This window comes from Salvelinus alpinus, chromosome 35, assembly GCF_045679555.1.
Source record: "Salvelinus alpinus chromosome 35, SLU_Salpinus.1, whole genome shotgun sequence".
Lineage (NCBI taxonomy): Eukaryota > Metazoa > Chordata > Actinopteri > Salmoniformes > Salmonidae > Salvelinus > Salvelinus alpinus.
Window position 1 is genome coordinate 1,108,200 of NC_092120.1, and position 24,367 is coordinate 1,132,566.

General features: G+C 42.9%; 2 protein-coding genes across 3 annotated transcripts; both read right to left on the reverse strand.

Moving 5' to 3' along the window:
- Positions 1-52: 52 nt before the first annotated feature.
- Positions 53-4,178, reverse strand: LOC139564220 (mitochondrial import receptor subunit TOM40 homolog). Its single transcript, XM_071383556.1, has 10 exons — positions 4,027-4,178; positions 3,318-3,520; positions 2,618-2,685; positions 2,304-2,396; positions 2,092-2,193; positions 1,877-1,982; positions 1,508-1,630; positions 1,324-1,400; positions 918-1,020; positions 53-762 (listed from the first exon to the last, which is right to left on the reverse strand). Exons 2-10 carry the CDS (start codon positions 3,517-3,519, stop codon positions 623-625), a joined length of 1,014 nt encoding a protein of 337 aa, XP_071239657.1. The 5' UTR covers position 3,520; positions 4,027-4,178; the 3' UTR covers positions 53-622.
- A 1,418-nt stretch (positions 4,179-5,596) lies between these two features.
- On the reverse strand, positions 5,597-22,349 carry LOC139564219 (probable ATP-dependent RNA helicase ddx6). 2 transcript variants are annotated; one of them, XM_071383553.1, is made up of 13 exons: positions 22,142-22,349; positions 20,062-21,115; positions 19,863-19,967; positions 19,615-19,744; positions 18,862-19,008; positions 14,049-14,143; positions 12,293-12,415; positions 11,995-12,123; positions 8,679-8,795; positions 8,486-8,549; positions 8,274-8,375; positions 7,919-8,130; positions 5,597-7,635 (listed from the first exon to the last, which is right to left on the reverse strand). In XM_071383553.1, the coding sequence occupies exons 2-12, from the start codon at positions 20,299-20,301 to the stop codon at positions 7,922-7,924; spliced, it is 1,461 nt and encodes a 486-aa protein (XP_071239654.1). In that variant the 5' UTR covers positions 20,302-21,115; positions 22,142-22,349; the 3' UTR covers positions 5,597-7,635; positions 7,919-7,921. The 2 variants fall into 2 exon arrangements, with proteins under 2 accessions (XP_071239654.1, XP_071239655.1); XM_071383554.1 differs by lacking the exons at positions 5,597-7,635; positions 22,142-22,349 and having other exon boundaries at positions 7,918-8,130; positions 20,062-20,449.
- Positions 22,350-24,367: the final 2,018 nt, after the last annotated feature.

Here is a 24,367-nt window from a genome sequence, read left to right on the forward strand (position 1 = left end):
ACCACACAGACACACAACCAGTCCTTAATGGTCTTTAACAACGTCAAAAACCAAAGATACAAAAGTTGTTTATTTATGATTCTAAATGCATTTCATAATCATATTGTCACGGTCTGGTGAACCTCAACTCCATTTCTGCCAATTTCTATTACATATATTGAAAGCAGTAACTGCACTCAGTGTACTCTGAACATTTCATGACTCTAGGACCAAGAAAATGTATTCAAAATGCTTCTGAAGTTCAGTAACTATATATTCGTTAACAGTAAAATATAGCCCTATTTTTTTCCCCCTTAAGTTTCTGTATTGTTTGGAAATTGCGATGCGGTTATCAGACAGCGACAATATTTGTCTAATCACATGTTGGACTGCATCACCTGATGCTCTCTATTCGTTGGGTATCACATATATACCAGAAGGAAATAGACTTGTGCTACAATATGTAGGCCTGGCTCCTTGGTATAGAGTAACCCCCTCACTCACTCTCTGCCCCACAATTGACAGTTATAGGAGAGTCTCTGAATCCAGTAGATACATACATGACAAGCCCAGGACTGTGTGTCTGTGCTGGTCCAAGCATGGCCCAGTGTGTCGGAGGCGGCTGGAGGAGGTCTGTGGAGGTCTAGCCGACGGTGACATTGAAGCCACACTGGAACTTGTTCTTCTTTTGGTTAAGGAAGGCTCCCAGGGCCAAGGAGAGAGGCAGAGGCAGCAGCTTCTTCTCCAGGACCGCCCCCACCACCCAGTTACTGTCTACCGAACCTGGAGACAGGGATGGAGGGGAGGGAATGATCAGGAAATAATTCAGACATGGGACAACAGGTGGATGAACTCTGGACAATCAATGACAAATGGATCAATGAACCCTTGAGGTCTGAAAGAATGGCTTTGCTGTAGAGGTACAGACAGTGGTTTACCTTTAAAGAGCAGGTTGGCTTTAGGGAGGTCCAGTTGGTACCCAAACGATACTGCGGTCTCCTGCGTCCGCATGCTGCCCTCAAACTCCACCCCCAGCTGCAGCTGAGTTGGTAGTAGGACAACAAGATGGTCTCACAAACAGACCTAGCACTGTGGTGCTACATAGCCTCAAGTATTTCAGTGGGCTAACACCTCCATGTCAGTAAAGGCGTGGTCACAGACTTTCCACTAAGCACTCAACTCATAGGCGAGGGATGGTACTGTGCCTGTAGTCGTGGTCTAGAGATGGTAGGTTACCAGTGGATTCCCAACTATTTTGCACAGTGATCCACACTAAAGCTTGAGGAGTTTTGTGGTCTAGACTGGGGGCAAGGTAGAGGTGATAGGATAGCTTAGTTTGGGTACCTGGTCATTGGCTCTGTGGTAGTACGTTGCATGAGCACCAGCACCTCCTAGAGTCAATGTGGCAACATAATTATTGCCTGGAGGAAAAACAAGAAGAATATTAATCTCAGTGACCTGACCAGTAAAAAACTCCTGGCTCTAACAGAAGGTGAGGTGGTGTGGTGTGGGTCAGAGTGGGTCTCACCTGTGTATCTGCCCATTAGGGAGGTGACTGCTCCCTCCTCCCCAGGCCTCCGGTGGTAGACCAGCTCTCCTCCCAACGCCAGGGCTGGACTGATGGACTGGAGGTAGTGAGCCACGATAATACCTGAGGACAGCATCATCATCATAGATCTTACAATAGAGCACAAGAATAAAGGACTCATGTCTGAATAATAACCAGCCTGTTCACTCTGTTTACAGAGGCCATCATAACATGTGTTCAAAAGGCTGGGTAACAAGAACATTATTGCTGTAAGTGATGAAGCTTCCACACAAATGTGCTTGTAGGAGAGATGGGTCGTTTTGCAGCATCATGGACCACCAGTGAAGCCTGATGAGAAAACAATCCTACCAGAGCCGAGGAGGACGTCTGGGTTGCCCAGGGTAACAGCAGAGGTGAAGTCATCACCACGATACTCCATGTCACACTGCCAGTTCACAAACTTGTGCTGTTGAGTCTGTTGAAATAACAAACACATTATTGGAAATGGACAGATTAAACAGTAAGTTGAATATATAAACTTCCTGATCCTGGTGTGGCGTTCCCCGCTCTTCACAGTGACGTACCTGGATGGCTATTTTAGAGCGCACAGCGCTGGTGAGCTGGTGGATAACCTGGGCGTTCAGACTACCAGTGTTGTCCATGTCTCCCACCATGACTGGGAAGGACTGGGGGTGGGGGGGGTTCAACACGTACATCAACAATTTTATTAGAATATAATAATATTAGGATAAAGTGTCTGAGAGACATTTTCCAGACCAGTCAAGTGACAGTTTACCTCAGCAGGTCCTGTCTGTTGAGTGCCCACGTAGGTGGCACCAAACCGGTAGCCAGATTCAGCCAAGGAGCTGAGAGTGACTGTATGACTGACCTGTAGAACAGATACAGCAGACATCCAATAAAGTGGCAAACAATATAGTATTCTGATCCATATGAAATAGGACAATCATCACCTTGAGCTTTACAGCCTTGAGGGTCAGATAGTTCCTTTTAATTTTATAATAGCTCGCACAGAATGCATACTAACGCTGACTTTAACTTACTGACTGTGGCTGCATCTAGAATATATATTCCTCTAGCTCCACAACTGACCTGGAAGTGATTACTCAGGCCCTTGTTGACCACCAGTCGCACTCCTTCCATCTGGATGGGGAACACCTCTGAAATGACGTTAGAACCAGAGATAGTTAGAGGACACAACTTTGTATCGGTCCCATTATGGCGTCTGTGAGAGAAAGGTTGCCGCCATTGAGGCCATCTCCATTTGGAAGTAGTGCATTTTCATCTTCTACTAACTCTGAGTTGGTAAACAAACTGAAAGGGTGCAATCTGCCACATGGAGTGAGTTGTTTTAACAGGTATAAAGGAAAGGTTGGTGATTTACTGCCACCTGCAGTTTAGGAATGTTTGCTCACACGTATAATTCATGGGCTGATCCCTCCTGATGACCTGGAAGGAATTATGTGATCCTTCCTTAACCAATAGCCCCACCAGTTGATTTCAAAATGGTGAAAGTCATCAATGGTGATGCCCTTGCTAAATCTGCCTTTTGGGCACTAGAGTTGTCCAAGTCTATGGTTAAAACTGAAACTATTTAATGCAAACAATTTTAACATTTAATACAATCTAAAATATGGGACAGAAAACATTTTACGTCAGAGGAAAAACACACCTCTCAAATAAATAAGAGCATAAAATCTGCCATGTCATTGCCCAGTCTATTCGAACAGGAAAGATGCACCTGTACAACTCTGATGGCGTACCGCATGATATGACTGTGTATGATCCTTACCTTTGCACTTGCGATGACACTCCTCATAGGTACCAGGGTTGGGGAGGGGGCTCCCCGTCTCACCCGCTGGCTGTCCGGGGACAGAGGGGGGAGGGACGGAGGGCATGGAGAACCCTGGGGGGGCAGACACCAACCCAGGGGCCCCCTGGACAACACCACTGCCTGGGGGAGGGGGGGAGCTGGCAGCCAACACACTGCCCATGCTGAAGCAGGATGAGAGAGAGAGAAGGGGTGAGATACTTGATATTATGTTAATAGTTCTAGTGGCTAGCTATCCAACTCTATGCATTAACTGGGACAAAGACTAACACAGCTAGGTCAAGGCCAACGTGTATTTAAGCCAAACACGTAACGTTAGCTAGATAGCAAATGCCCACCCACCCAAACCAACCCCCTTTCGTTGTGGCCTTAAGGAACCATCTGTCTTATGGAACCATACCAAACGTAAGATACTGTATCATACTTAATGGAGTGTCTCGGATGTACGTACAGAATAATACGAAATGCTCTGAGACCTGGTCGACTTGACTGACGGTTACTGACTGAGCTAACGTTAGCTTGCTAATGTTGCTAGCGATAACAATTGCAGCACTGTACATGCTTCTGACAACAAAACTGTAACACCATCAGCTATCTGTAATAAAGACATCGGTTTTACAGTTGTCCGTTTCATGTAACTGTCCTTCAAATGTGTTAGCGAGCTACTCACGTTGACTGTTCGTGCGTGTCCGGCGGTAATTCTAGATACACACCGGCAACTTTCAACCACAACCTTCCAGTGCACGTTTAGGCCCGCCCTCCATCCCCTATAACCACATGGATTGGGTAGTGTACCTACAAACTCAACCACCATTGGCCAGCACATCCAACTACTAGGAAAATCCTAAATATTGCGTGTTGTGCTGGGTTCATGTCCTAGTCGGAACTCTGAAATGACTGATCTACTATCTCGTTGAACACTAAGTTGCTGCACCACTGAGGTATGGTTTGAATGCAACACGTGTATAACTACAGCCAGTTAGCAAGTCCAACATCTACGAGTTTCCTACTAACACCTGAATACGACATTAATAGGCTTATTTTGCGCCTTCCAATCGGTTGCTTCATTCATTCCCATGAGGTAAGACATTCCCAGGGTAATCTTCCTATACAGTGCTCGTCTTCCTGTGATTCTTTCTACATGTAGAATGTACAGTACCAGTCAAGTTTGAACACACCTACTCCAGGTTAAAAAAAAATATATATAAAAAATCTACATTAGAATAAGAGTGAAGACATAAAAAATATGAAATAACAAATATGGAATCATGTAACCAAAAAAGGACACCAATAAGAAGACTTGCTTGGGCCAAGAAACACAAGCAATGGACATTAGACAAGTGGAAATCCGTCCTTTAGTCTGACGAGTCCAAATTTAAGATCTTCCAACCGCTGTGTCTTTGAGACGCAGAGTAGGTAAACGGTTGATCTCCGCATGTGTGGTTCCCACCACGAAGCATGGAGATGGTGTGATGGGGCTTTGCTGGTGACACTGATTTCAAATTCAAGGCACAGTTAACCAGCAGTCTGCAGTGATATGCCATACCATCTGGTTTGCGCTTAGTGGGACTATCATTTGTTCTTCAACAGGACAATGACCCAACACACCTCCAGGCTGTGTAAGGGCTATTTGACCAAGGAGGAGAGTGATGGAATGCTGCATCAGATAACCTGGCCTCCACAAAAAACCCAACCTCAACCCTATTGAAATGAGTTGGACCACAGAGTGAAGGAAAAGCAGCCAACAAGTGATCAGCATGTGGAAACTGCTTAAGACTACCTCATTGAGCTGGTTGAGAGAATGCCAAGAGTGTACAAAGCGGTCAAGGCAAAGGGTGGCTACTTTGAAGAATCTAAAATATTTAGGCTTGTTTACACTTCACTGGTTGCTACATGATTCTGTGTGTATTATTTCATAGTTGATGTCTATTCTACAATGTAGGAAATAGCAAAAAAACTCTTGAATGAGTAGGTGTCCAAACTTTTGAATGAGTAGGTGTCCAAACTTTTGACTGGTACTGTATATTATGGTATCTTGAATGTTTTCCCAATTTATCATTAACACCACATCTGACCTAGCAAATTAAATGTATACATATAGCTAGTTTCATGACAGGCCTATGCCAAATAGGTTACGCATTCTTCCCACAATGTTAGCTGACCACTGAAAATGTGTAACTTGACACAAACACAACGTTCAGTGTGATGAACCAATACACACAAAAACTTAGTCACAGGGATAGAGAATCAGCAGGCCTTTATTTGATTCCTTCAAAGGTGCTGGCATTGACACAATTGGCACGAGAATAAACTTTGCTTAGCCATCCTCCTACCACTTTAGCTAAGCAGGTGACCTCTGCCAACAAAACAACAGGAGCATTACTCAAACCAAATAAAATGGATAGGAAAAAAAAGAAAAAAAATAGTCAAGTCTACCATAGTCGGCCCTGGAGTACCCCTGGCAAATGCTGCTTCTCTTGTCCATTTTATAGCCTCGTCCCAAAGCTATCGCTTGTTGCTGTGGGCGGCTGGTGTGCTGAGATAAAACGTTATTAATTGGTTAAACACAGACACTTGACAATGCTCAAATCATAAGTCCCATTTCAGTGCTCAAGTGCCTCAATTGAGGATAATTGACAATGGAATAAGTTAAATAAACTCCAGTATTTACAGGGATACTCCAGAGCCAGACATGGGGAAACAGTGCTCAGTATTGTAGGCTGTTTAAATAATGCATGACAATGGTCCTTGTTCGGTTCTGCTGGTGCTAAACTCAATGCGGAGGCCAGCCATCTGCTACATCTCTAATGTTGAAGATTGTAGGATCTGTTAGGGTTGTCGCTATAAGACAAGATTGTATTTGGCAATATTTTATCCTTTTAAAAGTAGATCTGTACTTTGGCCAATGAGAGTACTGCTACAATCTTCCCTCAACACAACCAGTCCTGTCAGACTACCCAATATAGCTGTACGAAAGAGGAAAAATACATCGCATAACAATTGTGAGAAAATATGACTGAAATGCTGTGATTCCTCAACGACAATTGCCAGTAGTGTAACAAATCCCTTCTTGAGTTAGAGATTAGGGTCCCCCACCCTGTGTGACCATTTCTGCTCCCTGGTGTCTCTGAAAAGCTACAGATAATCTGACCCTAGATCTTTCATCCCCAAATCCTAATATTAACCACTAGGAGAGGGGATGCAAAATTTACCTTAGATCAGTTTCAACTACTCCACATATTAAAAACACAGAGGAGTTCTGGGAAGCCGAGAAAACAAGCACTGACTTGAGGTGAGATCTAAAGAACACATTACCATAAGCTCTTTTTAGAACTTTCAAGCTACTTCCTGGAGCTCTGGTTCACACAGACAGATCCTTTCAGATGTACAGTATGAACACAGAGCGGAGGTTAGATTAAGGCACGCGAGTGAGTTAAGAGTGCGAGAGATGAACAGAAGAGTCAGAGAGCGATAGAATAGGATGACTGGCTTCAGCCAGTGTATCTAAATACAGTTTGCCCTGTTGATACAGGCTCTTCATGTCAGGTTCTATTGCCATTATCTCCTTGTCCAAGGGATCTGTTGCCCAAAGAGTTACAGGTCTGTCTGGTGCCATAGCCCACTAAGGAGGCTGTAAAATATAAACAAACAATAAGTAAACTAATCAACACTCATTGGACTCATCCGTGTGCGTCTGCGACAAACTATTCATGTAGGTGCCTTTCATGTATGAATGTAAAGTCACAGCATGAACACTTAAAAACAAACTTTTAAAATGTAGTTCTATTCGTATTTCCACCGTATAGCACCATGATAGCTTTCCCCCAAACAGCAGTTAAAGCAGAGGGGGTACTTTTGTTTTTTTTGAGTAAATCCATATTCCCTAATCAACATGTTCAGCTTTGGTTTCCTCAACAGTCATCTGCTCAGAAATAAGTCTATAGGAAGTGAACCTGACAAGCGAGGGCCTTTTCAACAGGAAATGATGAAATGTGACTGTATAAGAAGCCACTACAGTGATACACTGACAATACAGAAAAACCGCAGACTGAAATGATTGACAGTTGGCAGGTTGGATACATATCATGTTGTTTAAAAAACAGCTTTAAACTGTGCCAAAACAAACTGACCACTGCTTTAAACTTTGCCCCTCCGAAAAAGGAAAAAAAAAAGGGGGGAAAAATGCATCCTGTAGATTTTTTTATATATTCGGTCAGAAACTAAACATCTGTGCACAGCAGGGGATGGGTGTGATGAATGCCAGACGCCTCTTGTTCTCCTGGAAAAGAGATACGGCTCCAGTTAGGAACCAATGTTATCAAATTGCAAAAGCAGAAGCAAAGCCTATTCAACAATCCTATCCACCGAGAATCTTTTATCAGGCTGAACATGAGTGAACCGTTTCTCAGTTCAGGCCCTAATGCCCCCAATTACTTTGTTTTATGACCACTGACCAGCAAGGAGTCAAAGGACTCAACATATGAAATAAACAAAGGTGAAATAACTACACAGTCCATTCTATTAGTGGGAGACTCATCTCTGCATACATGGTCAAACCTTACCATTTATGCTGCGCTTAACTCGCCGTCCTTGCCTCTGATCTCGTCTTCTGCGTCTGGGTCGGCAGAGTGGAACTCGGCCACGTACAGACCCTTGTCGATGCTGCCGGGGATTGGCTTAATGTCAGTCACCAGCTGGTCCTCGATGGACTTCAGGTTGAAGCGGTCCTCAGAGGTGATCAGGTTGATGGCCAGACCCAGGTGACCAAACCGCCCTGGAAAAGGTGTTAAAAATAGGCAACAGGCTTATATTTGACACCATTTACCCAGGAGAAAAGCAGATGGTAGCTGGAGAAGACCATGATGTTCCAGTAGGTCTTATTTGACAGCGTGATGAAAATGCAGTGGATGGTCTCACCTGATCTGCCGATGCGATGCAGGTACGTCTCAGCGTTCTTGGGGAAGTCAAAGTTGATCACTACGTTCACCGCTTGAATGTCAATTCCCCTGGTGAACAGATCTAAGCAGGGAGGCAAGAGAATTTAACAATCAGTCTATCGGTTATATATATTTTTAAATTATAAAAAATAAAATCAAGCAATCATTCAACTCAAGAGTAAAATACATTACCAGTGCAGACCAAGTTCCTGCAGAGTCCGTTTCTGAAGTCATGGAACACACGGTTTCTATACTCCTGTTTCAAAGGCAAAACCAGTGCAAGGGTTAGCAAAACATGGCTACATAGATCTACACACTGTCTAATGAGAAGGTATTCCATGCTGTCTACATCTAAAGTGCAAGTGGCTGGGCCGGCTGAGCTGACCTGCATCATCTTGGCGTGGATGTAGAAGCAGGAGTAGCCCAGCTGGGTTATCTTCTTGGCCAGCAGCTCAACCCTCTGTGTGGAGTTACAGAAGATGATGGACTGGTTGATCTGGAGCTGTTGGAGAACAAGACACATTGATGAGACAACATACTCATTATGAATGGATGGATGACCCAGATGAAGGAAACATGGCTTCCTGCTCTCCTATTTGTCAATATCTCTAGGAATGAAAGAGTTTGAGCTTTTGACTGCGTATGTAAAGGACCAGTTACGGAACACATTTTTCCAACCCACCTTGAGTTAGTATCTAGCAAAACATGAGGCAATATCTCTGGGACCCAAGGTTCCTTCAAGGTTACTCATCAAGCAGGTAGTGCAGTCAAAGTATTCAGACATTGTGATTTTTTTCACACCGTTACATTACAGCCATATTCTAAGATTGATGAGGGGGGGGGAAAGTCAATTTTAATCAATCTACACCAACACCCCATGATGACAAAGCAAACACACCCTTTTATACATTTGCTAACATTTCTAAAAACCTCACATTTACATACAGTTGAAGTTGGACTTAGGTTGGAGCCATTAAAACTAGCTTTTCAACCACTCCACAAATTTCTTGTTAACAAACTATAGTTTTAGTAAGTCGATTAGGACATCTACTTTGTGTACGACAAGTAATTTTTCCAACAATTGTTTAGACAGTGAAATAATCTATCACAACTCCAGTGGGTCAGAAGTTCACATAAACTAAGTTGACTCTGCCTTTAAACAGCTTGGAAAATTCTTTAAAATGATGTCATGGCTTTAGAAGCTTCTGATAGACATCATTTGAGTCAATAGGTGTACCTGTGGATATATTTCAAGGCCTACCTTCAAACTCAGTCCCTCTTTGCTTGACATCATGAGAAAATCAAAAAGAAAAATCAGCCAAAACCTCACAAAGAAATGTAGACCACAAGTCTGGTTCATCCTTGGGAGCAATTTCCAAACGCCTGAAGGTACCACGTTCATCTGTACAAACAATAGTACGCAAGTATAAACACCATGGGACAACGCAGCCGTCATACCGCTCAGGAAGGACACGCATTCTGTCTCCTAGAGATGAACGTACTTTGGTGCGAAAAGTGCAAATCAATCCCAGAACAACAGCAAAGGACCTTGTGAAGATGCTGGAGGAAACAGGTACAAATGTATCTATATCCACAGTAAAACGAGTCCTATATCGACATAACCTGAAAGGCCGCACAGCAAGGAAGAAGCCACTGCTCCAAAACCGCCATAAAAAAAAGCCAGACTACGGTTTGCAACTGCACATGGGGACAAAGATTGTATTTTTTGGAGAAATGTCCTCTGGTCCGATGAAACAAAAATAGAACTGTCTGGCCATAATGACCATTGTTATGTTTGGAGGAAAAAGAGGGACGCTTGCAAGCCAAAGAACACCATCCCAACCGTGAAGCACGGGGGTGGCAGCATCATGTTGTGGGGGTGCTTTGCTGCAGGAGGGACTGGTGCACTTCACAAAATAGATGGCATCATAAGGATGGAAAATTATGTGGATATATTGAAGCAACATCCAGACATCAGTCAGGAAGTTAAAGCTTGGTCGCAAATGGTTCTTCCAAATGGACAATGACCCCAAGCATACTTCCAATGTTGTGGCAAAGTCAAGGTATTAGAGTGGCCATCACAAAGCCCGGACTTCAATCCTATAGAACATTTGTGGGCAGAACTGAAAAAGCGTGTGTGAGCAAGGAGGCCTATAAACCCGATTCAGTTACACCAGCTCTGTCAGGAGGAATGGGCCAAAATTCACCCAACTTATTGTGGGAAGCTTGTGGAAGGCTACCCAAAACATTTGACCCAAGTTAAACAATTTAAAATGCAATGCTACCAAATACTAATTGAGTGTATGTAAACTTCTGACCCACTGGGAAAGCGATGAAAGAAATAAAAGCACTATTATTATTCTGACATTTCATTCTTTAAAAAAAGTGCTGATCCTAACTGACCTATTTTTACTAGGTTTAAAGATCAGGAATTGTGAAAAACTGAGTTTAAATGAATTTGGCTAAGGTGTATGTAAACTTCCGACTTCAACTGTAAGTATTCAGACCCTTTCCTTAGTACTTTGTTGAAGCACCTTTACACAGCTATTTTTCGATCTCTCCAGAGATGTTCGATCAGGTTCAAGTGTGAGCTCTGGCTGGGCCACTCAAGGACATTCAGAGACTTGTCCCGAAGCGACTCCTGCGTTGTCTTGGCTGTGTTCGGAGGGTCATTGTCTTCTTGGAATGTTGTCCTGAATGCTCTGGAGCAGGTTATCAGACTGGGGTGAAGGTTTTCACCAAGGATCTCTGTACTTTGCTCCGTTCATCTTGCCCCTCAATCCTGACTAGTCTCCCAGTCCCTGCCTAAGGAAAAACATCCCCACAGCATGGTACTGCCACCACCATGCTTACCTGTACAGATGGTGGCAGGTTTCCTCCAGATGTTACGCTTGGTATTCAGCCCAAATAGTGCAATCTTGGTTTCATCAGACCAGAGAATCTTGTTTCTCATGGTCTGAGTCTTTAGGTGCATTTTGGCAAACTCCAAGCGGGCTGTCATGTGCCTTTTACGGAGGAGTGGCTTCCGTCTGGCCACTACCATAAAAGCCTGATTGGTGGAATGCTGCAGAGATGCTTTTCCTTCTGGAAGGTTCTCCCATGTCAGATTGACCATTAGGTTCTTGGTCACCTCCCTGACCGAGGCCCTTCACCCCCGATTGCTGTGTGGCCGGGAGGCCAGCTCTAGAAAGAGTCTACCATTTAAGAATGATGAGGCCACTGTTCTTGGGGACCTTAAATGCTGTAGACATTTTTGGTACCCTTCCCCAGATCTGCGTCTTGACACAATCCTGGCTCCGAGCGCAACGGACAATTCTAGACAGGTGTGTTTCTTTCCAATTCATGTCCAATCAATTGAATTTACAAGTGGACTCCAATCAAGTTGTTTTATACATCAAGGATGATCAATGGAAACAGGATGCACCTGAGCTCAATTTCTAGTCTCCCATCAAAGGGTCTGAATACTTACGTAAGGTATGTTTTTTATGTTTTAATACATTTGCAAAAATTTATAAAAACACGTTTCCGCTTAGTCATTATGGGGTAGTGCGTGTAGATTAATGAGGGAAAAAATTATGTCATCCATTTTAGAATAAGGCTGTAAAGTAACAAAATGTGACAAAAGTCAAGGGGTCTGAATACTTTCCGAATGCACTGTATGTAGCTCAACAAACTACCTCCACAGCTTTCGACACACTCACCCTGGAGAAGAGGGTGTTGAGGCAGTGGACTTTCTGCCTCTCAGTGACGTAGGCGTAGTACTGGGTGATGCCCTTCAGTGTCAGCTCATCCATCAGGTTGATCTCATAGGGCTTTGAAAGGTGCTTCGCCTGGAGAGGGGGAAAGGGGTAAACATATTGCAATTGAAAGTAAAGACAATTCAGTCGTCAACTTTTAATTCAGACTCATTTCTCTCATTGAATCTCCATGCACATCTCCCCCTTGGTCTCCCCCTGTTCTCGTACTCTAGCCCCCAGTTATCATGGAAAGTCCTCTCACCATGAACTTCTGCACACTGATGGGGAAGGTGGCAGAGTAGAGTAGGATCTGACGACCCTTAGCCAGGAAGCTAATGATGTCTTCGATCAGGACCACAAAGTCCTGAGACAGCAGCTTGTCTGCCTGGAGAGAGAGAGAGAGAGAGTCAGGACACATTTGTTGATGACCCAGTTGAGTGCAGCCTCAGCACATTAACTAAACTCAGCAAAGAAAAAGATACATTCTCGCACTGTCAACTGCGTTTATTTTAAGCAAACTTAACATGTGTAAATATTTGTATGACCATAAGATTTAACAACTGAGAAACTGAACAAGTTCCACTGACATGTGACTAACAGAAATTGAATAATGTGTCCCTGAACAAAGGTGGGGTCAAAATCAAAAGTAACAGTCAGTATCTGGTGTGCCCACCAGCTGCATTAAGTACTGCAGTGCATCTCCTCATGGACTGCACCAGATTTGCCAGTTCTTCCTGTGAGATGTTCCCCCACTCTTCCAACAATGCACCTGCAAGTTCCTGGACATTTCTTGGGGGGGGGGGGGCTAGCCCTCACCCTCCGAGCCAACAGGTCCCAGACGTGCTTAATGGGATTGAGATCCAGACTCTTCGCTGGCCATGGCAGAACACTGACATTCCTGTCTTGCAGGAAATCACGCACAGAACGAGCAGTATGGCTGGTGGCATTGTCATGCTGGAGGGTCATGTCAGGATGAGCCTGCAGGAAGGGTACCACATGAGGGAGGAGGATGTCTTCCCTGTAACACATAGTGTTGAGATTGCCTGCAATGACAACCTCATGCTGTGACACACCGCCCCAGACCATGACGGACCCTCCACCTCCAAATCGACCCTGCTCCAGAGTACAGGCCTCGGTGTAACGCTCATTTCTTCAACGATAAACGCGAATCCGACCATCACCCCTGGTGAGACAAAACTGCAACTCGTCAGTGAAGAGCACTTTTTGCCAGTCCTGTCTGGTCCAGCGACTGTGGGTTTTGTGCCCATTGGCGACGTTGTTGCCAGCCTCTCTCAGCCTATTGCGGACAGTCTGAGCACTGATGAAGGGATTGTGCGTTCCTGGTGTAACTCGGGCAGTTGATGCCATCCTGTACCTGTCCCGCAGGTGTGATGTTCAGATGTACCGATCCGGTACAGGCGTTGTTACAAGTGGTCTGCCACTGCAAGGACGATCAGCTGTCCGTCCTGTAGCGCTGTCTTAGGTATCTCACAGTACAGACATTTCAATTTATTGCCCTGGCCACATCTGCAGTCCTCATGCCTCCTTGCAGCACGCCTAAGGCACGTTCACGCAGATGAGCAGGAACCCTGGGCATCTTTCTTTTGGTGTTTTTACAGTCCGTAGAATGGCCTCTTTAGTGTCCTAAGTTTTCATAACTGTGACTAACCTTAATTGCCTACCGTCTGTAAGCTGTCAGTGTCTTAACTTTTCCACAGGTGCATGTTCATTAATTGTTGTTTATGGTTCATTGAACATGGGAAACAGTGTTTAAAACCTTTACAATGGAGAGCTGTGAAGTTATTTGGATTTTTACGAATTATCTTTAAAGACAGGGTCCTGAAAAAAGGGACAGGGTCCTGAAAAAAGGGACAGCAGGTGGCAAAGTGGGGCTACTTTCACTTGGCTTATTAAACCAATACTATTCCTGTAGAAAAAAAAACAAATATATATATATACACACACTTTCCAGATTTCATAACATATGCCGCTTTAATAAAACAACCAGCGGCGCTCACCTCATCCATCACCATCATCTGGACTTTATCCACTTTGGCCACGCCCTTCTTTATCAGGTCCAGGATCCTGCCTGGTGTGGCTATCACCACATGCACTGAGAGACAAGGGACGAGATAGAGAAAAGAATGAAAATAAACATTAAGTACTAGGGATGTGCATCTTTCCCTTTTAAGACGATTTGTTACGCATCCAGACAAATTGTCTCCGATACAGGTACGATACGTATTAGTTTGAAACGATTCAGTGTGACTCGGTTTGATTAGAGCAGGGGTGGGCAACTCCAGTCCTCAAGGGCCTGATTGGAGAAAATGTGTGACACCATCCCTAGAAAACACAGCTGATTAATCAAATTGCATTCTAAACTTAAGATTAGGGGCCAGATTCACAAAACATTATGAAAAAACATAAGTTTAAGGATTTTTTTTTAAGTTCATAAGATAGTCCGTAAATGCAATTCCTCAATGTTCTTAGGAACTTTGTAAATATCATGTGGCATTGATATTAGTGATGTGCTTGAAGCAATAAATATGCCTATGTGACAGGGATTATCGGATTTGGTTATTTTTCTTCACACATTATAGCCATCAGACTAGCTATATCAAAATCATAAACGGATAATAAAGAAAAGAGATTAAGTGATGGAGGAAATAGCAGCCAGGAAAAGGTTGCTGTTGGGGAGACTTGATAACTGCGGAGTCTCTGCAGAGACCAAAAATAAAGGATGGGTTTGAGTGGCCGAGTGTCTGTGCCGTCGGGGGTATGGCAAGGGACAGTGACGCCTTAAAAAAAAAAGGGGGAGCTGAGAGACCATTCATGTGGACCAGCTGGAGGAGAAGGTGTCGTCCATCAGAGATGGTGGTAGAGGGACTGCGCGACCGGTAAGTTAGCTACGTTAGCTAGCTAACGTGTAAAGACATATTAGCCAACATGGCTACTGACGTTAACGTTAGCCATGTTCTTCTTTGCAAATTGACGTGATAGCGCTAGCTATTTTAACACTTCTAGAATATTGTAATATATTGTTAATTACTTTCTAGCTAGCTAATGCGTGTTTAATTTGTATTCTTGTTGTATTTAAATATCCGGTAGCCAACTGTCTGTGGCGCAAGAAAACGTTCATGGCTACAAAAGTATCCATTTGTCTCAAGACAAGGGTTTAGCTGTGCTAAAGTTTAGGATTTCTTCTTGGAAATGTACTTAAGCATTATTTTCAAGAATCCCATTTCTTCTTAGGAAGAAACTTAGGAAAAACCTTAATTTCCAATAATTTTGAGGAATAGCAACTTTGCTTAACTTTCTTAAGTCTACAGTTACCGAAAAAATGGTAGGTAAGAAATTTCTTAAGGTTTTTGTGAATCCGACCCAAGGTGACTATTGGAGTATGGCGTGTTAACTGGTGTAAAACTGACATCAGGCCCTCGAGGACTGGAATTGCCCACCCCTGGATTAGAGGAATATATCGATGCGATGCACTAACATCTGTTGCATAAACACATTCATTTTCCATTCTAAATTAAAATCTGCTGTAGATGGAGCTCATGAGCTTTTTATATTTTATTTAAAACCTCTTAGGGCTAGGGGGCAGTGTTCGGAGGTTAGGATAAATGACGTGCCCAAAGTAAACTGCCTGTTACTCAGGTCCAGAAGCTAGGATATGCATATAATTGGTAGCATTGGATAGAAAACACTCTGAAGATTATAAAACTTAAAATAATGTCTGTGAGTATAACTGAACTGATATTGCAGGCGAAAACGCGAGGAAAATCCATCCAGACTTTTTTTTTGGGGGGGGGGCTCACTTTATTTCAACACTTGTCTATAGGATATACAAATAAATAGCTCCCAGATTGCAGTTCCTATGGCTTCCACTAGATGTCAATAGTCTGACTGTAGTCTTGTGGCGCGCGTGGATGAGGGCACACACCCGTTATTCATCTCCAGTATTGAACATACTACATGCCGTCTTAAATTTGATGATTTATTTACATATTAGGGTACCCGAGGATTGAATAGAAACGTTGTTTGACTTATTTGGACAAAGTTTATTGGTAACGTTTGCGATTCCTTTGTATGCATGTTGAACTTGTGGATTACCGAATCAACTTTTTGGGGATATAAAGGACTTTATCGAACAAAACAACCATTTGTTGCGTAGCTGGGACCCTTGGGATTGCAAACAGAGGAAGACCTTCAAAGTTAAGCGATTTATTTTAACGTTATTTCTGACGCCTCTGCTGGTTTGGAAAAAGTTAATGCTTTTGTATGCGGGGCGCTGTCCTCAGATAATCGCACGGTATGCTTTCGCCGTAAAGCCTTTTTGAAATCTGACAACGCAGTTGGATTAACAAGAAGTTAAGCTTTTAAATTATGTATAACACTTGTATGTTCATGAATGTTTAATTCCGATTTTGTAATTTGAATTTGGCGTGCTCCAACTTCACCAGATGTTGTCGATTTTGATTCCGTAATCGGGATCCGTGCGCTAAGAGGTTTTAACTGACTTGCCTAGTTAAAAGTTAATAACAAATCCTTATTTACAATGACGGCCTACCGGGGAAGTGCCATGTTCAGGGGCAGAACGACAGATTTTGACCATGTCAGCTCGGGGATTCGATCCAGCCAACGCTCTAACCACTAGGCTGTGTGTAAATTATGCTTGTAGGCATCTGATCTGAGCCATAAGGAAAATCACCCACTAATGAATGTCATTTTTGCTGATTAAGTGTTAAAGGAGCTAGTAATGTATAAATAATTTAAAAAATCTTGCTATGACACAGCCAATGAATAAATAGCACAACTTTGGTTTCACCCGTCTCATAATCGGCCGGTTTAGACTTCTGAAACGTAACACTGGACCTTGAAGTCAGTTCCACTGCATTTTCCCATTATTCATTCTAAATCAGGGACTGATTTAAAAAATCTTGCTATGACATAGCCAATGAATATATAGCACAACAAAATAAATCAGGGCTGATTTAGACCTGCGACACCAGGCGTGTGTGATTAATGATCAGGTAGAACAGAAAACCAGCAGGCTCTGGACCTCGTAGGGTAAGAGTTGAATACCCCTGATTTAGACCGTTTGGAAGTTAACGGACTCTGAGCGAGCTTGTATTCTTCTCTAGCTTCGACCATGTAGTACGGATAGAAAAAGTGATTGCTGTCCTCGTTATGAAATTACCAACTTTTACCATATACGCATCTAAAAATGACTACACACAGATTGTTTTAAGCAAAACTACTGCTGATGGGGAACTTGAACAATCCAAATAAAATAGAATGTATGCTCTAATCAGCATGTAGCCTACCTACCTTTTCAAAAGTGCATTTGATTAAAAAAATAACCTAGAAAATGTAGTTGGTTTTCACTCAACTAATAAAGGCTAATATAGAGCAAGCCATTTTACAAACATTTGAATGCTGAAGGTGAGTCGCAGATATACCAGATCAGGAATAGACCTACCCATCGTTGGTCAGCGTGCGAAGCTGAACATAGGACGCAGTTTGACTAGGCTACTGATATTGACTGGGGTTGTTGGGCATGCAAAATTACTTCTAGATCAATGACTGTCAACATAATTAAATGCTTAGTTCAACACTGAAGGAGACAACACAGTTGCCATAGAATATTAGGTATTTTCAGAAGGTAGACAGTAATTTGAGCAAAAATAAAAAATACCGGCGATTCGTAACGTTTGAATAGATTTTCTGACAATGCATGCTACATTTGGATCGGTTTGGGGTCCCGCGGATCAATGCACTCATATCTTAAACATTTGAATCAGGGACCTATCATTACAGCGGACCAAACAACTCATACACTATATATACACACAAAAGTATGTGGACCCCTCTTCAAATTAGTGGATTTGGCCATTTCAGCCACACCCGTTGCAGACCGGTGTATAAAAACAGCCATGCAATCTCCATAGATAAACATTAACAGTAGAATGGCCTTACTAAAGAGCTCAGTGACTTTCAATGTGGCACCGTCACAAGATGCCATCTTTCCAACAAGTCAGTTCTTAAATTCTCTGCCTCGCAAGAGCTGCCCCGGTCAACTGTTTGTGCTGTTATTGTGAAGCGGAAACATCTAGGAGCAATAATGGCTCAGCAACAAAGTGGTAGTGCGTAAGTTGCAACACTCATTGTGGAGTTCCAAACTACCTTGAAGCAACGTCAGCACAAGAACTGTTTGTCGGGAGCTTCATGAAATGTGTTTCCATGGCCGAGCAGCCGCACACAAGCCTAAGATCAATCACCATGCGCAATGCCAAGCGTCAGCTGGAGTAGTGTTATAAAGCTCGACGGCATTGGATTCCGGAGCAGTGGAAATGCATTCTCTGGAGTGATGAATCAAGCTTCACCATCTGGCAGTCCTAAGGACGAATCTGGGTTTGGCAGATACCAGGAGAATGCCAACTGCCCCAAGGGAGGACTAACTCCATATTAATGCCTATGATTTTGGAATGAGATGTTCGACGGGCAGGTGTCCACATCCTTTTGGTCATGTAGTGTATCAAACATTTGAATCGGGGACTGATCATTACAGCCCTAGTAAGTGCAGTATATAAAGGCACATAATGAGGAGCTGCACAATGTGCTGTTGTGTAACATGGGCAAGTCGCTTGATCGACAGCCAAACTAGATTTAAAGTTAAAGTAACAAAGTGTCAGTGTCAGTCACACAAGCAAACAATATCCATAATGTCTGTAGAGCTATGATCAGCTGCAATTCTTCACACATTGGTTAGGCCACTACACTATAGCCACTCTATAACCCTTTCGACTGCCTCTCCCCCGTAGCAGTTACCAGTCTCGTCCAGACGCATGATGTCGTCCCTCAGGTTGGTGCCTCCTGTGGTGGCCATGACCTTGACCCCACCCATGTGCTTGCTCACCTGGATGCTGATCTGGCTCACCTGCAGGGCCAACTCTCGTGTAGGAACCATCACCATGGCTGCAGAGAAGAGAGGAAGGGGAGAGAGAGGAAGAAATTTAAGGACAGAGCAGAGAAAAAGGGGTTTGGGGAATGAGTGACAAGAGAAAAACAATCTCCACAAATCAATTGGAATAATTAACCTATAACTGGAGACCATTAAAAAGCTCAATTTCACTGAATGGTAATGAGCTCACGCACTGGCTTAACTGAATGTAATTTATCCAACTCACTAAACTCAAGTGGCCTTGACATATTATGAATCTGTGGCATGCTGTTCCCTTGTGGTCAAGCTCTATTACAGCACACTGTGTGTGGGCGTTAGGTTTGTAACAGTGGGTCTGTCCATATGTCAGAGATTCCTTGTCCCACCAGGCATACTCAGCCGTAGTAATGCCCTCTCCATACACTGAATGTGTGCTTACTTGTGCATCAATCTAGTGAATTGTTCAGGCAACTACATAGGGGTATTCACCGGTGAATACATCACAATAGGCCAAATTAATCATAAAACAGTAAGGCAGATTTCATACACGGACTTGGTACCAAAATTGATTAAAACAAGCAAATGAGATCACATGGATTGATGTTGAAAGGGTATTGAATAGCAGCTGGTGCAGTTCTCACCCTGTATGTGGTCCTTCTTCAGGTCTATCCTCTCCAGGAGAGGAATGAGGTAGGCTCCGCTTTTCCCGGTGCCGTTCTTAGCCCGGGCCAGGATGTCCCTTCCTGACAGAGCAATGGGGATGCTCTCCTCCTGGGGACAGACAGACACAGGTTGGTGAGAGAGACCGTTCCACAAACATGAGCAAACACTAACACACATTCAACAAAGTTCCAAAAAAGTCAAGGACAGAGCAGCAGAGGGAAGTCACCTGTACAGGAGATGGTTTCTCCCAGCCCATCTCAAAGATCCCCATCAGTAGCTCCCGCTTCAGGCAGTAGTCCTCAAACTCATTCCCCTTGGTCGATGTCACATCCTGGGGAAAGAGTAGACGGTCAAGGTTGAAGCTAGGGTCATTATTGATTGATGCACTTGCTTTGTTAAACTGTGAATGTGTCACTAGGACTTACTGATGTTCTAAATCTGCAGTCTTTCTGTGGAAGCTGCAGGCACTTCTTCCAGTCATCGCCAAACCGGATACCCCCACTGCCCTGGGGAATGTTACCCCCCTTCTGGTGGGCATCTGGTTGTGGGGCAGTTGCCAGGGATCCTGATGTTAGTCCAACTGGCTTGAGTGGTCCTCTAAACTGCCCATTGGGCTTGTTCAGTCCCATGATGGATGTTGGGTTCTCCGTTCTTGCTGTAGACATGGCTTAGAGAGCTTTTCCTTCAGTCTGCCAATTCCTTAGTCACTCACAGTGTAAAGCTAAACCTTTTTGTTCAATGTTTCCTTAGATCTTGTTTTTCCACTCGTGGAACTAATGTCCTTGTGTTATTTAGCTCACAAAAAAAACTAAAACCTTGTTTTCAGGATTTCTAATTTAAGGAATTTATGTATACACTTATACGTACAGACCTCTTGAAAAGAAGAGTCTGGCGTACGAAAATGGTATATTTACAAGACGCTCCCCAAAAAGGGAGAAATTAGCATTTATATGAATAAATTGATCATATATCCGCTCAAAAACAAACCTATGTGAACATGTTTCAGAATTCAACAGAGTTCAAACATCTAAAGTAAATTATCCTGAAGCAGTCTTATTCCTGGTGAAAATAGCTTTTTCTGAAGTTCTCTGTGTACAACAACCTGTTAAGTTTTAAATATTGTTTCTATGTTCAAAGATCTTTTAAGCTTTTTTCCTGGACTGAAGTGGTCGTACGTTTCTTTGTTAGAGTCTCAAGTGCTTTTAGTCTTTTACATTTAAACAGACCTGTACTGTCCTCTGATTCACATGGACTATTCCTATGTTTCTGAGTCTTTCAACTTGGTGTTTTTTGGTGTGTTATGAGGCAATTATTTTTGCTATTGGCTAACACAAAAAATGACTTATACAAAACACTGAGGGTAATAGTTCCAACCCTTTGTGTTGTTCACTTGGACAGTCACAATGTGTGTTCTGCTGTTGTGCTCTTCTTTTGCGGTGGTAGGTGTGGAGCTGACAGTTGCATTTAACTCCAGGTTACCTGCACGAAACCAACAATACATCATAAGGACAAAAACACCAATGTTACATGTCTAAATTATTAATGAAACCAAATCTCAACTTCTAAACAAAAACAACCACTGACTAGGACTGTACTTTAAATGATAGAACATGTTAATTTCCAGATAAGACTCGATTAGCGATAAACTTGAGCATTTTAGTTAATGTGTAACTAGCTAACTGGACAGATTAGCAAGGTTTTTAGCTAGCTAGTTAGGTTACGTGGTAAAAATTGTCGATATAATAAGTGTAGTTAGCGAGTTGCCAAGTGCAGTGGTCTGGGGCAAAAGCAAAGCAGGAAAACTGTTTTAACAAGATCCAAAACCTAAGAAGTTACGAGCACACATTAGTTACACACAAGTTGGCTGTGATAAAACACTACATTAGCTAACTACGACTGAGCTCAACAAAATAGTTCAGTTAACGTTAGCTCCGAGATAGTGATTAGTGTACTCGTGAGACAATGAATAAATTGAGCAGCCAACATAGACCCACATTTGGTTAACCAGCAAACGTTAGATGGCTAACTAATGATTGGTTGTGTGACCACAGTAACGTTAACCGTAGGCACACTTTACGTGGATACTAACTAGCTACCTAGTGGCATTAAATGCCCGGTAAAGTAGATTAGTTAAGCTAACGTAACAAGCTAGAGATGTTAAGTTAACTAGTCAACTACAGTTAGCTAGCAAGCTAACTAGCTAGCTGTGATAACGTGTTAATCGAAGTTTTTGGGCTGAGTTAGTTTGACTGACAACTTTGAGGCTAACAGTAACTTCACGACACAAGTCCGAGTTGAGGCTGACGATTTAGACAGTCGACAGATTTTATAAAGTTAAAAAAATAAAAACTAACTAGCATGTTTGCTTCGCAAACATTGCTGGTTAGTTAGCTAAGTTAGCTAACTATAATAAATAACGTTAAGCGTAGCCTGACTGGTACTCTCCTAGGCAGTCGAGTAGCGCCCATGCACTATCAGCTACTTCAAACAAATACAACATGTTACCTTAATGTTCATCGGACGTCTTCTCTCGTTAACTTAATTAAAGCAAATGTTCCAAGTATTATGATACTGTTTGTGTTTCGTGAAACCCACCGACTTGTCTCTCTTTTGTCTCTTCTTTAAAAAAAAAAAGACAATTCAACATGGCCGCGCGCTCGCCTTTAGCTTGTTGTCTCTTTCGCTTTCCTACTGGGTCGTCACTAGTTACCACAGCCTCAAAGTCATAAACCCCGCCCATTTATACAATTTATCTTCTTAAAATGTGGTTGTAACCTGATAACCGTATGCCTAACAATATTAAGCAATTGTTTTATGCATGTTTATGCAATAACCAATTTTGACTTTGCGGCTGTGGTAACTAATTCGTTCATCTGGCTGCGCAGGTACATTAACTATCCAATCAGCGTGTTCTGTTTCGAACTCAAATTGGTTGGCGCTATCTGCTTCCAGTTTCGTGAAACCCACCGACTCGTCTCTCTTTTGTCTCTTCTTTAAAAATAAAATAACAATTCAACATGGCCGCACGCTCGCCTTTAGCTGGTTGGTCTCTTTCGCTTTCCTACTGGGTCGTCACTAGTTGCCACAGCCAAAGTCATAAGCCCCACCCATGTATCTTCTTCAAATGTGATTTGAAACTGATAAGCGTTTTTGATTTTTTAAAAATACATTTTTACGATATAACCAAGTTTGACTTTGTGGCTGTGGTAACTAATGGAACCCTTCGTTCGTCTGGCTGCGCAGGTACATGAACTATCCAATCAACGTGTCCTGTTTCGAACTCAAATTGATTAGTGCTATATGGGTTCCTTCGGACGTCCCTACCGTAAAACACTTGCTTCCCAGGCGAAACAGTTCGGTAGAGTTCGTGCACATATTATGACGACATTTGTGATAGTTTTGGACTTCGGTGAGGGGTTTTTCGGCTGTTCGGGCACACGACATTTTTTTCTGGAGGAAAGCCGAAGTTCGGTGCCGATGTCTACGCCCCTTCGTCGGTGATTGGTCAACAGTAGGGATTCTTCAGCGTAGTCTTTGTTGTTATTCAACCAGAGACGACTCGTTTTCATGCAATTTTTTTCATTGAAAAAATACTGCACACACAATCTTAGTCAGATGTACATTTGCGCGACTAAGATCTCTTCGGTAAAAACGAAAAATGAATGACATAGTTATTGGGATATCTTCGATGAATTTGGACTATTTTGACGAAGTGTAACTGGCTACGGCGTCTCAAAATGGACAAACAGTACTATTGACATTTTTTCCCCCTCGTTTTTCAAGCGTAGGTCTTGAAGTAGCACGCTCGGTTCGGATAGTCGAATTCGTCTAGGCGCCAGCAGAACTAAAGCATGCTGCCTCATTTAACACCTATCCTAAACATAACCCTTTGCTTAACCATTTTACATTTAAACTTCCAATGGGTAGGTACGTCCAAGAATTCTGCATAGCACAGACCATTCAACTAATGATCGGTAAGGCAACCACATATCACACTCATTGCAAGTAAAACTTAATTTAAAAAACTAACAGCTAAATCAATACTAGTAATAAAAGACACAGGTTAGTGCAAGAATGGTGGGGGTTACTAAGAAAGAGGTTTTATTTTAAGCATGATATTCCAGAAATATTAGGATATGATATCAGACAATGTGAAACCATCAATATAATATCATACAATATGTGAAACCAGCAATATCATATCATACATGCTATAGCAGATGCTATTGTCCAAAGCAACTTACAGTTGTGTGTATACATTATTAGTATGGGTGGGCCCAGCGGGAACACATTAGGTCATCACACATTAGACCTACTGCAAAAAGTTTACAAAAGCATTTTTCACTGCCCACCAACCTTGTCTTCAGATCTCCAACCAACGTCTGACAATATGAGGGTGAGTAACTTCATAAAAGAGGGGAATAGGTACAGGTACAGCCTCAAATCGTTGGCTGTACCTGTTGTCTTCCTCAGTTGCTATTGGCGGAGGGAGAGTGGGAGTGTCCTCAAATCGTTGGCAGAGGGAGAGTGGCAGTGTCCTCAATCGTTGGCAGAGGGAGAGTGGTAGTTTGTTTATTTATATCCTAATTAGCTTGAACCCGATCGTACATCTAGGGAGAGGCCTGAAAATAGCTGTGCAGCGACGCTCCCTGTCCAACCTGACAGAGCTTGAGAGGATCTGCAGAGAAGAATGGGAGAAACTCCCCAAATACACAGGTGCCAGGCTTGTAG

Coding starts and splice junctions, on each gene's coding strand:
- LOC139564220 (XM_071383556.1), bottom strand. CDS start 3,519: ATGGGCAGTGTGTTGGCTGCCAGCTCCCCCCCTCCCCCAGGCAGTGGT. Junction 2,397..2,617: donor GCCTGAGTAATCACTTCCAG/GTCAGTTGTGGA, acceptor TCTGTTCTACAG/GTCAGTCATACAGTCACTCT. Junction 1,983..2,091: donor GCTCTAAAATAGCCATCCAG/GTACGTCACTGT, acceptor TTATTTCAACAG/ACTCAACAGCACAAGTTTGT.
- LOC139564219 (XM_071383553.1), bottom strand. CDS start 20,301: ATGTCTACAGCAAGAACGGAGAACCCAACATCCATCATGGGACTGAAC. Junction 19,968..20,061: donor ACTGCAGATTTAGAACATCA/GTAAGTCCTAGT, acceptor CTCTTTCCCCAG/GATGTGACATCGACCAAGGG. Junction 12,416..14,048: donor AGATGATGGTGATGGATGAG/GTGAGCGCCGCT, acceptor CTCTCTCTCCAG/GCAGACAAGCTGCTGTCTCA.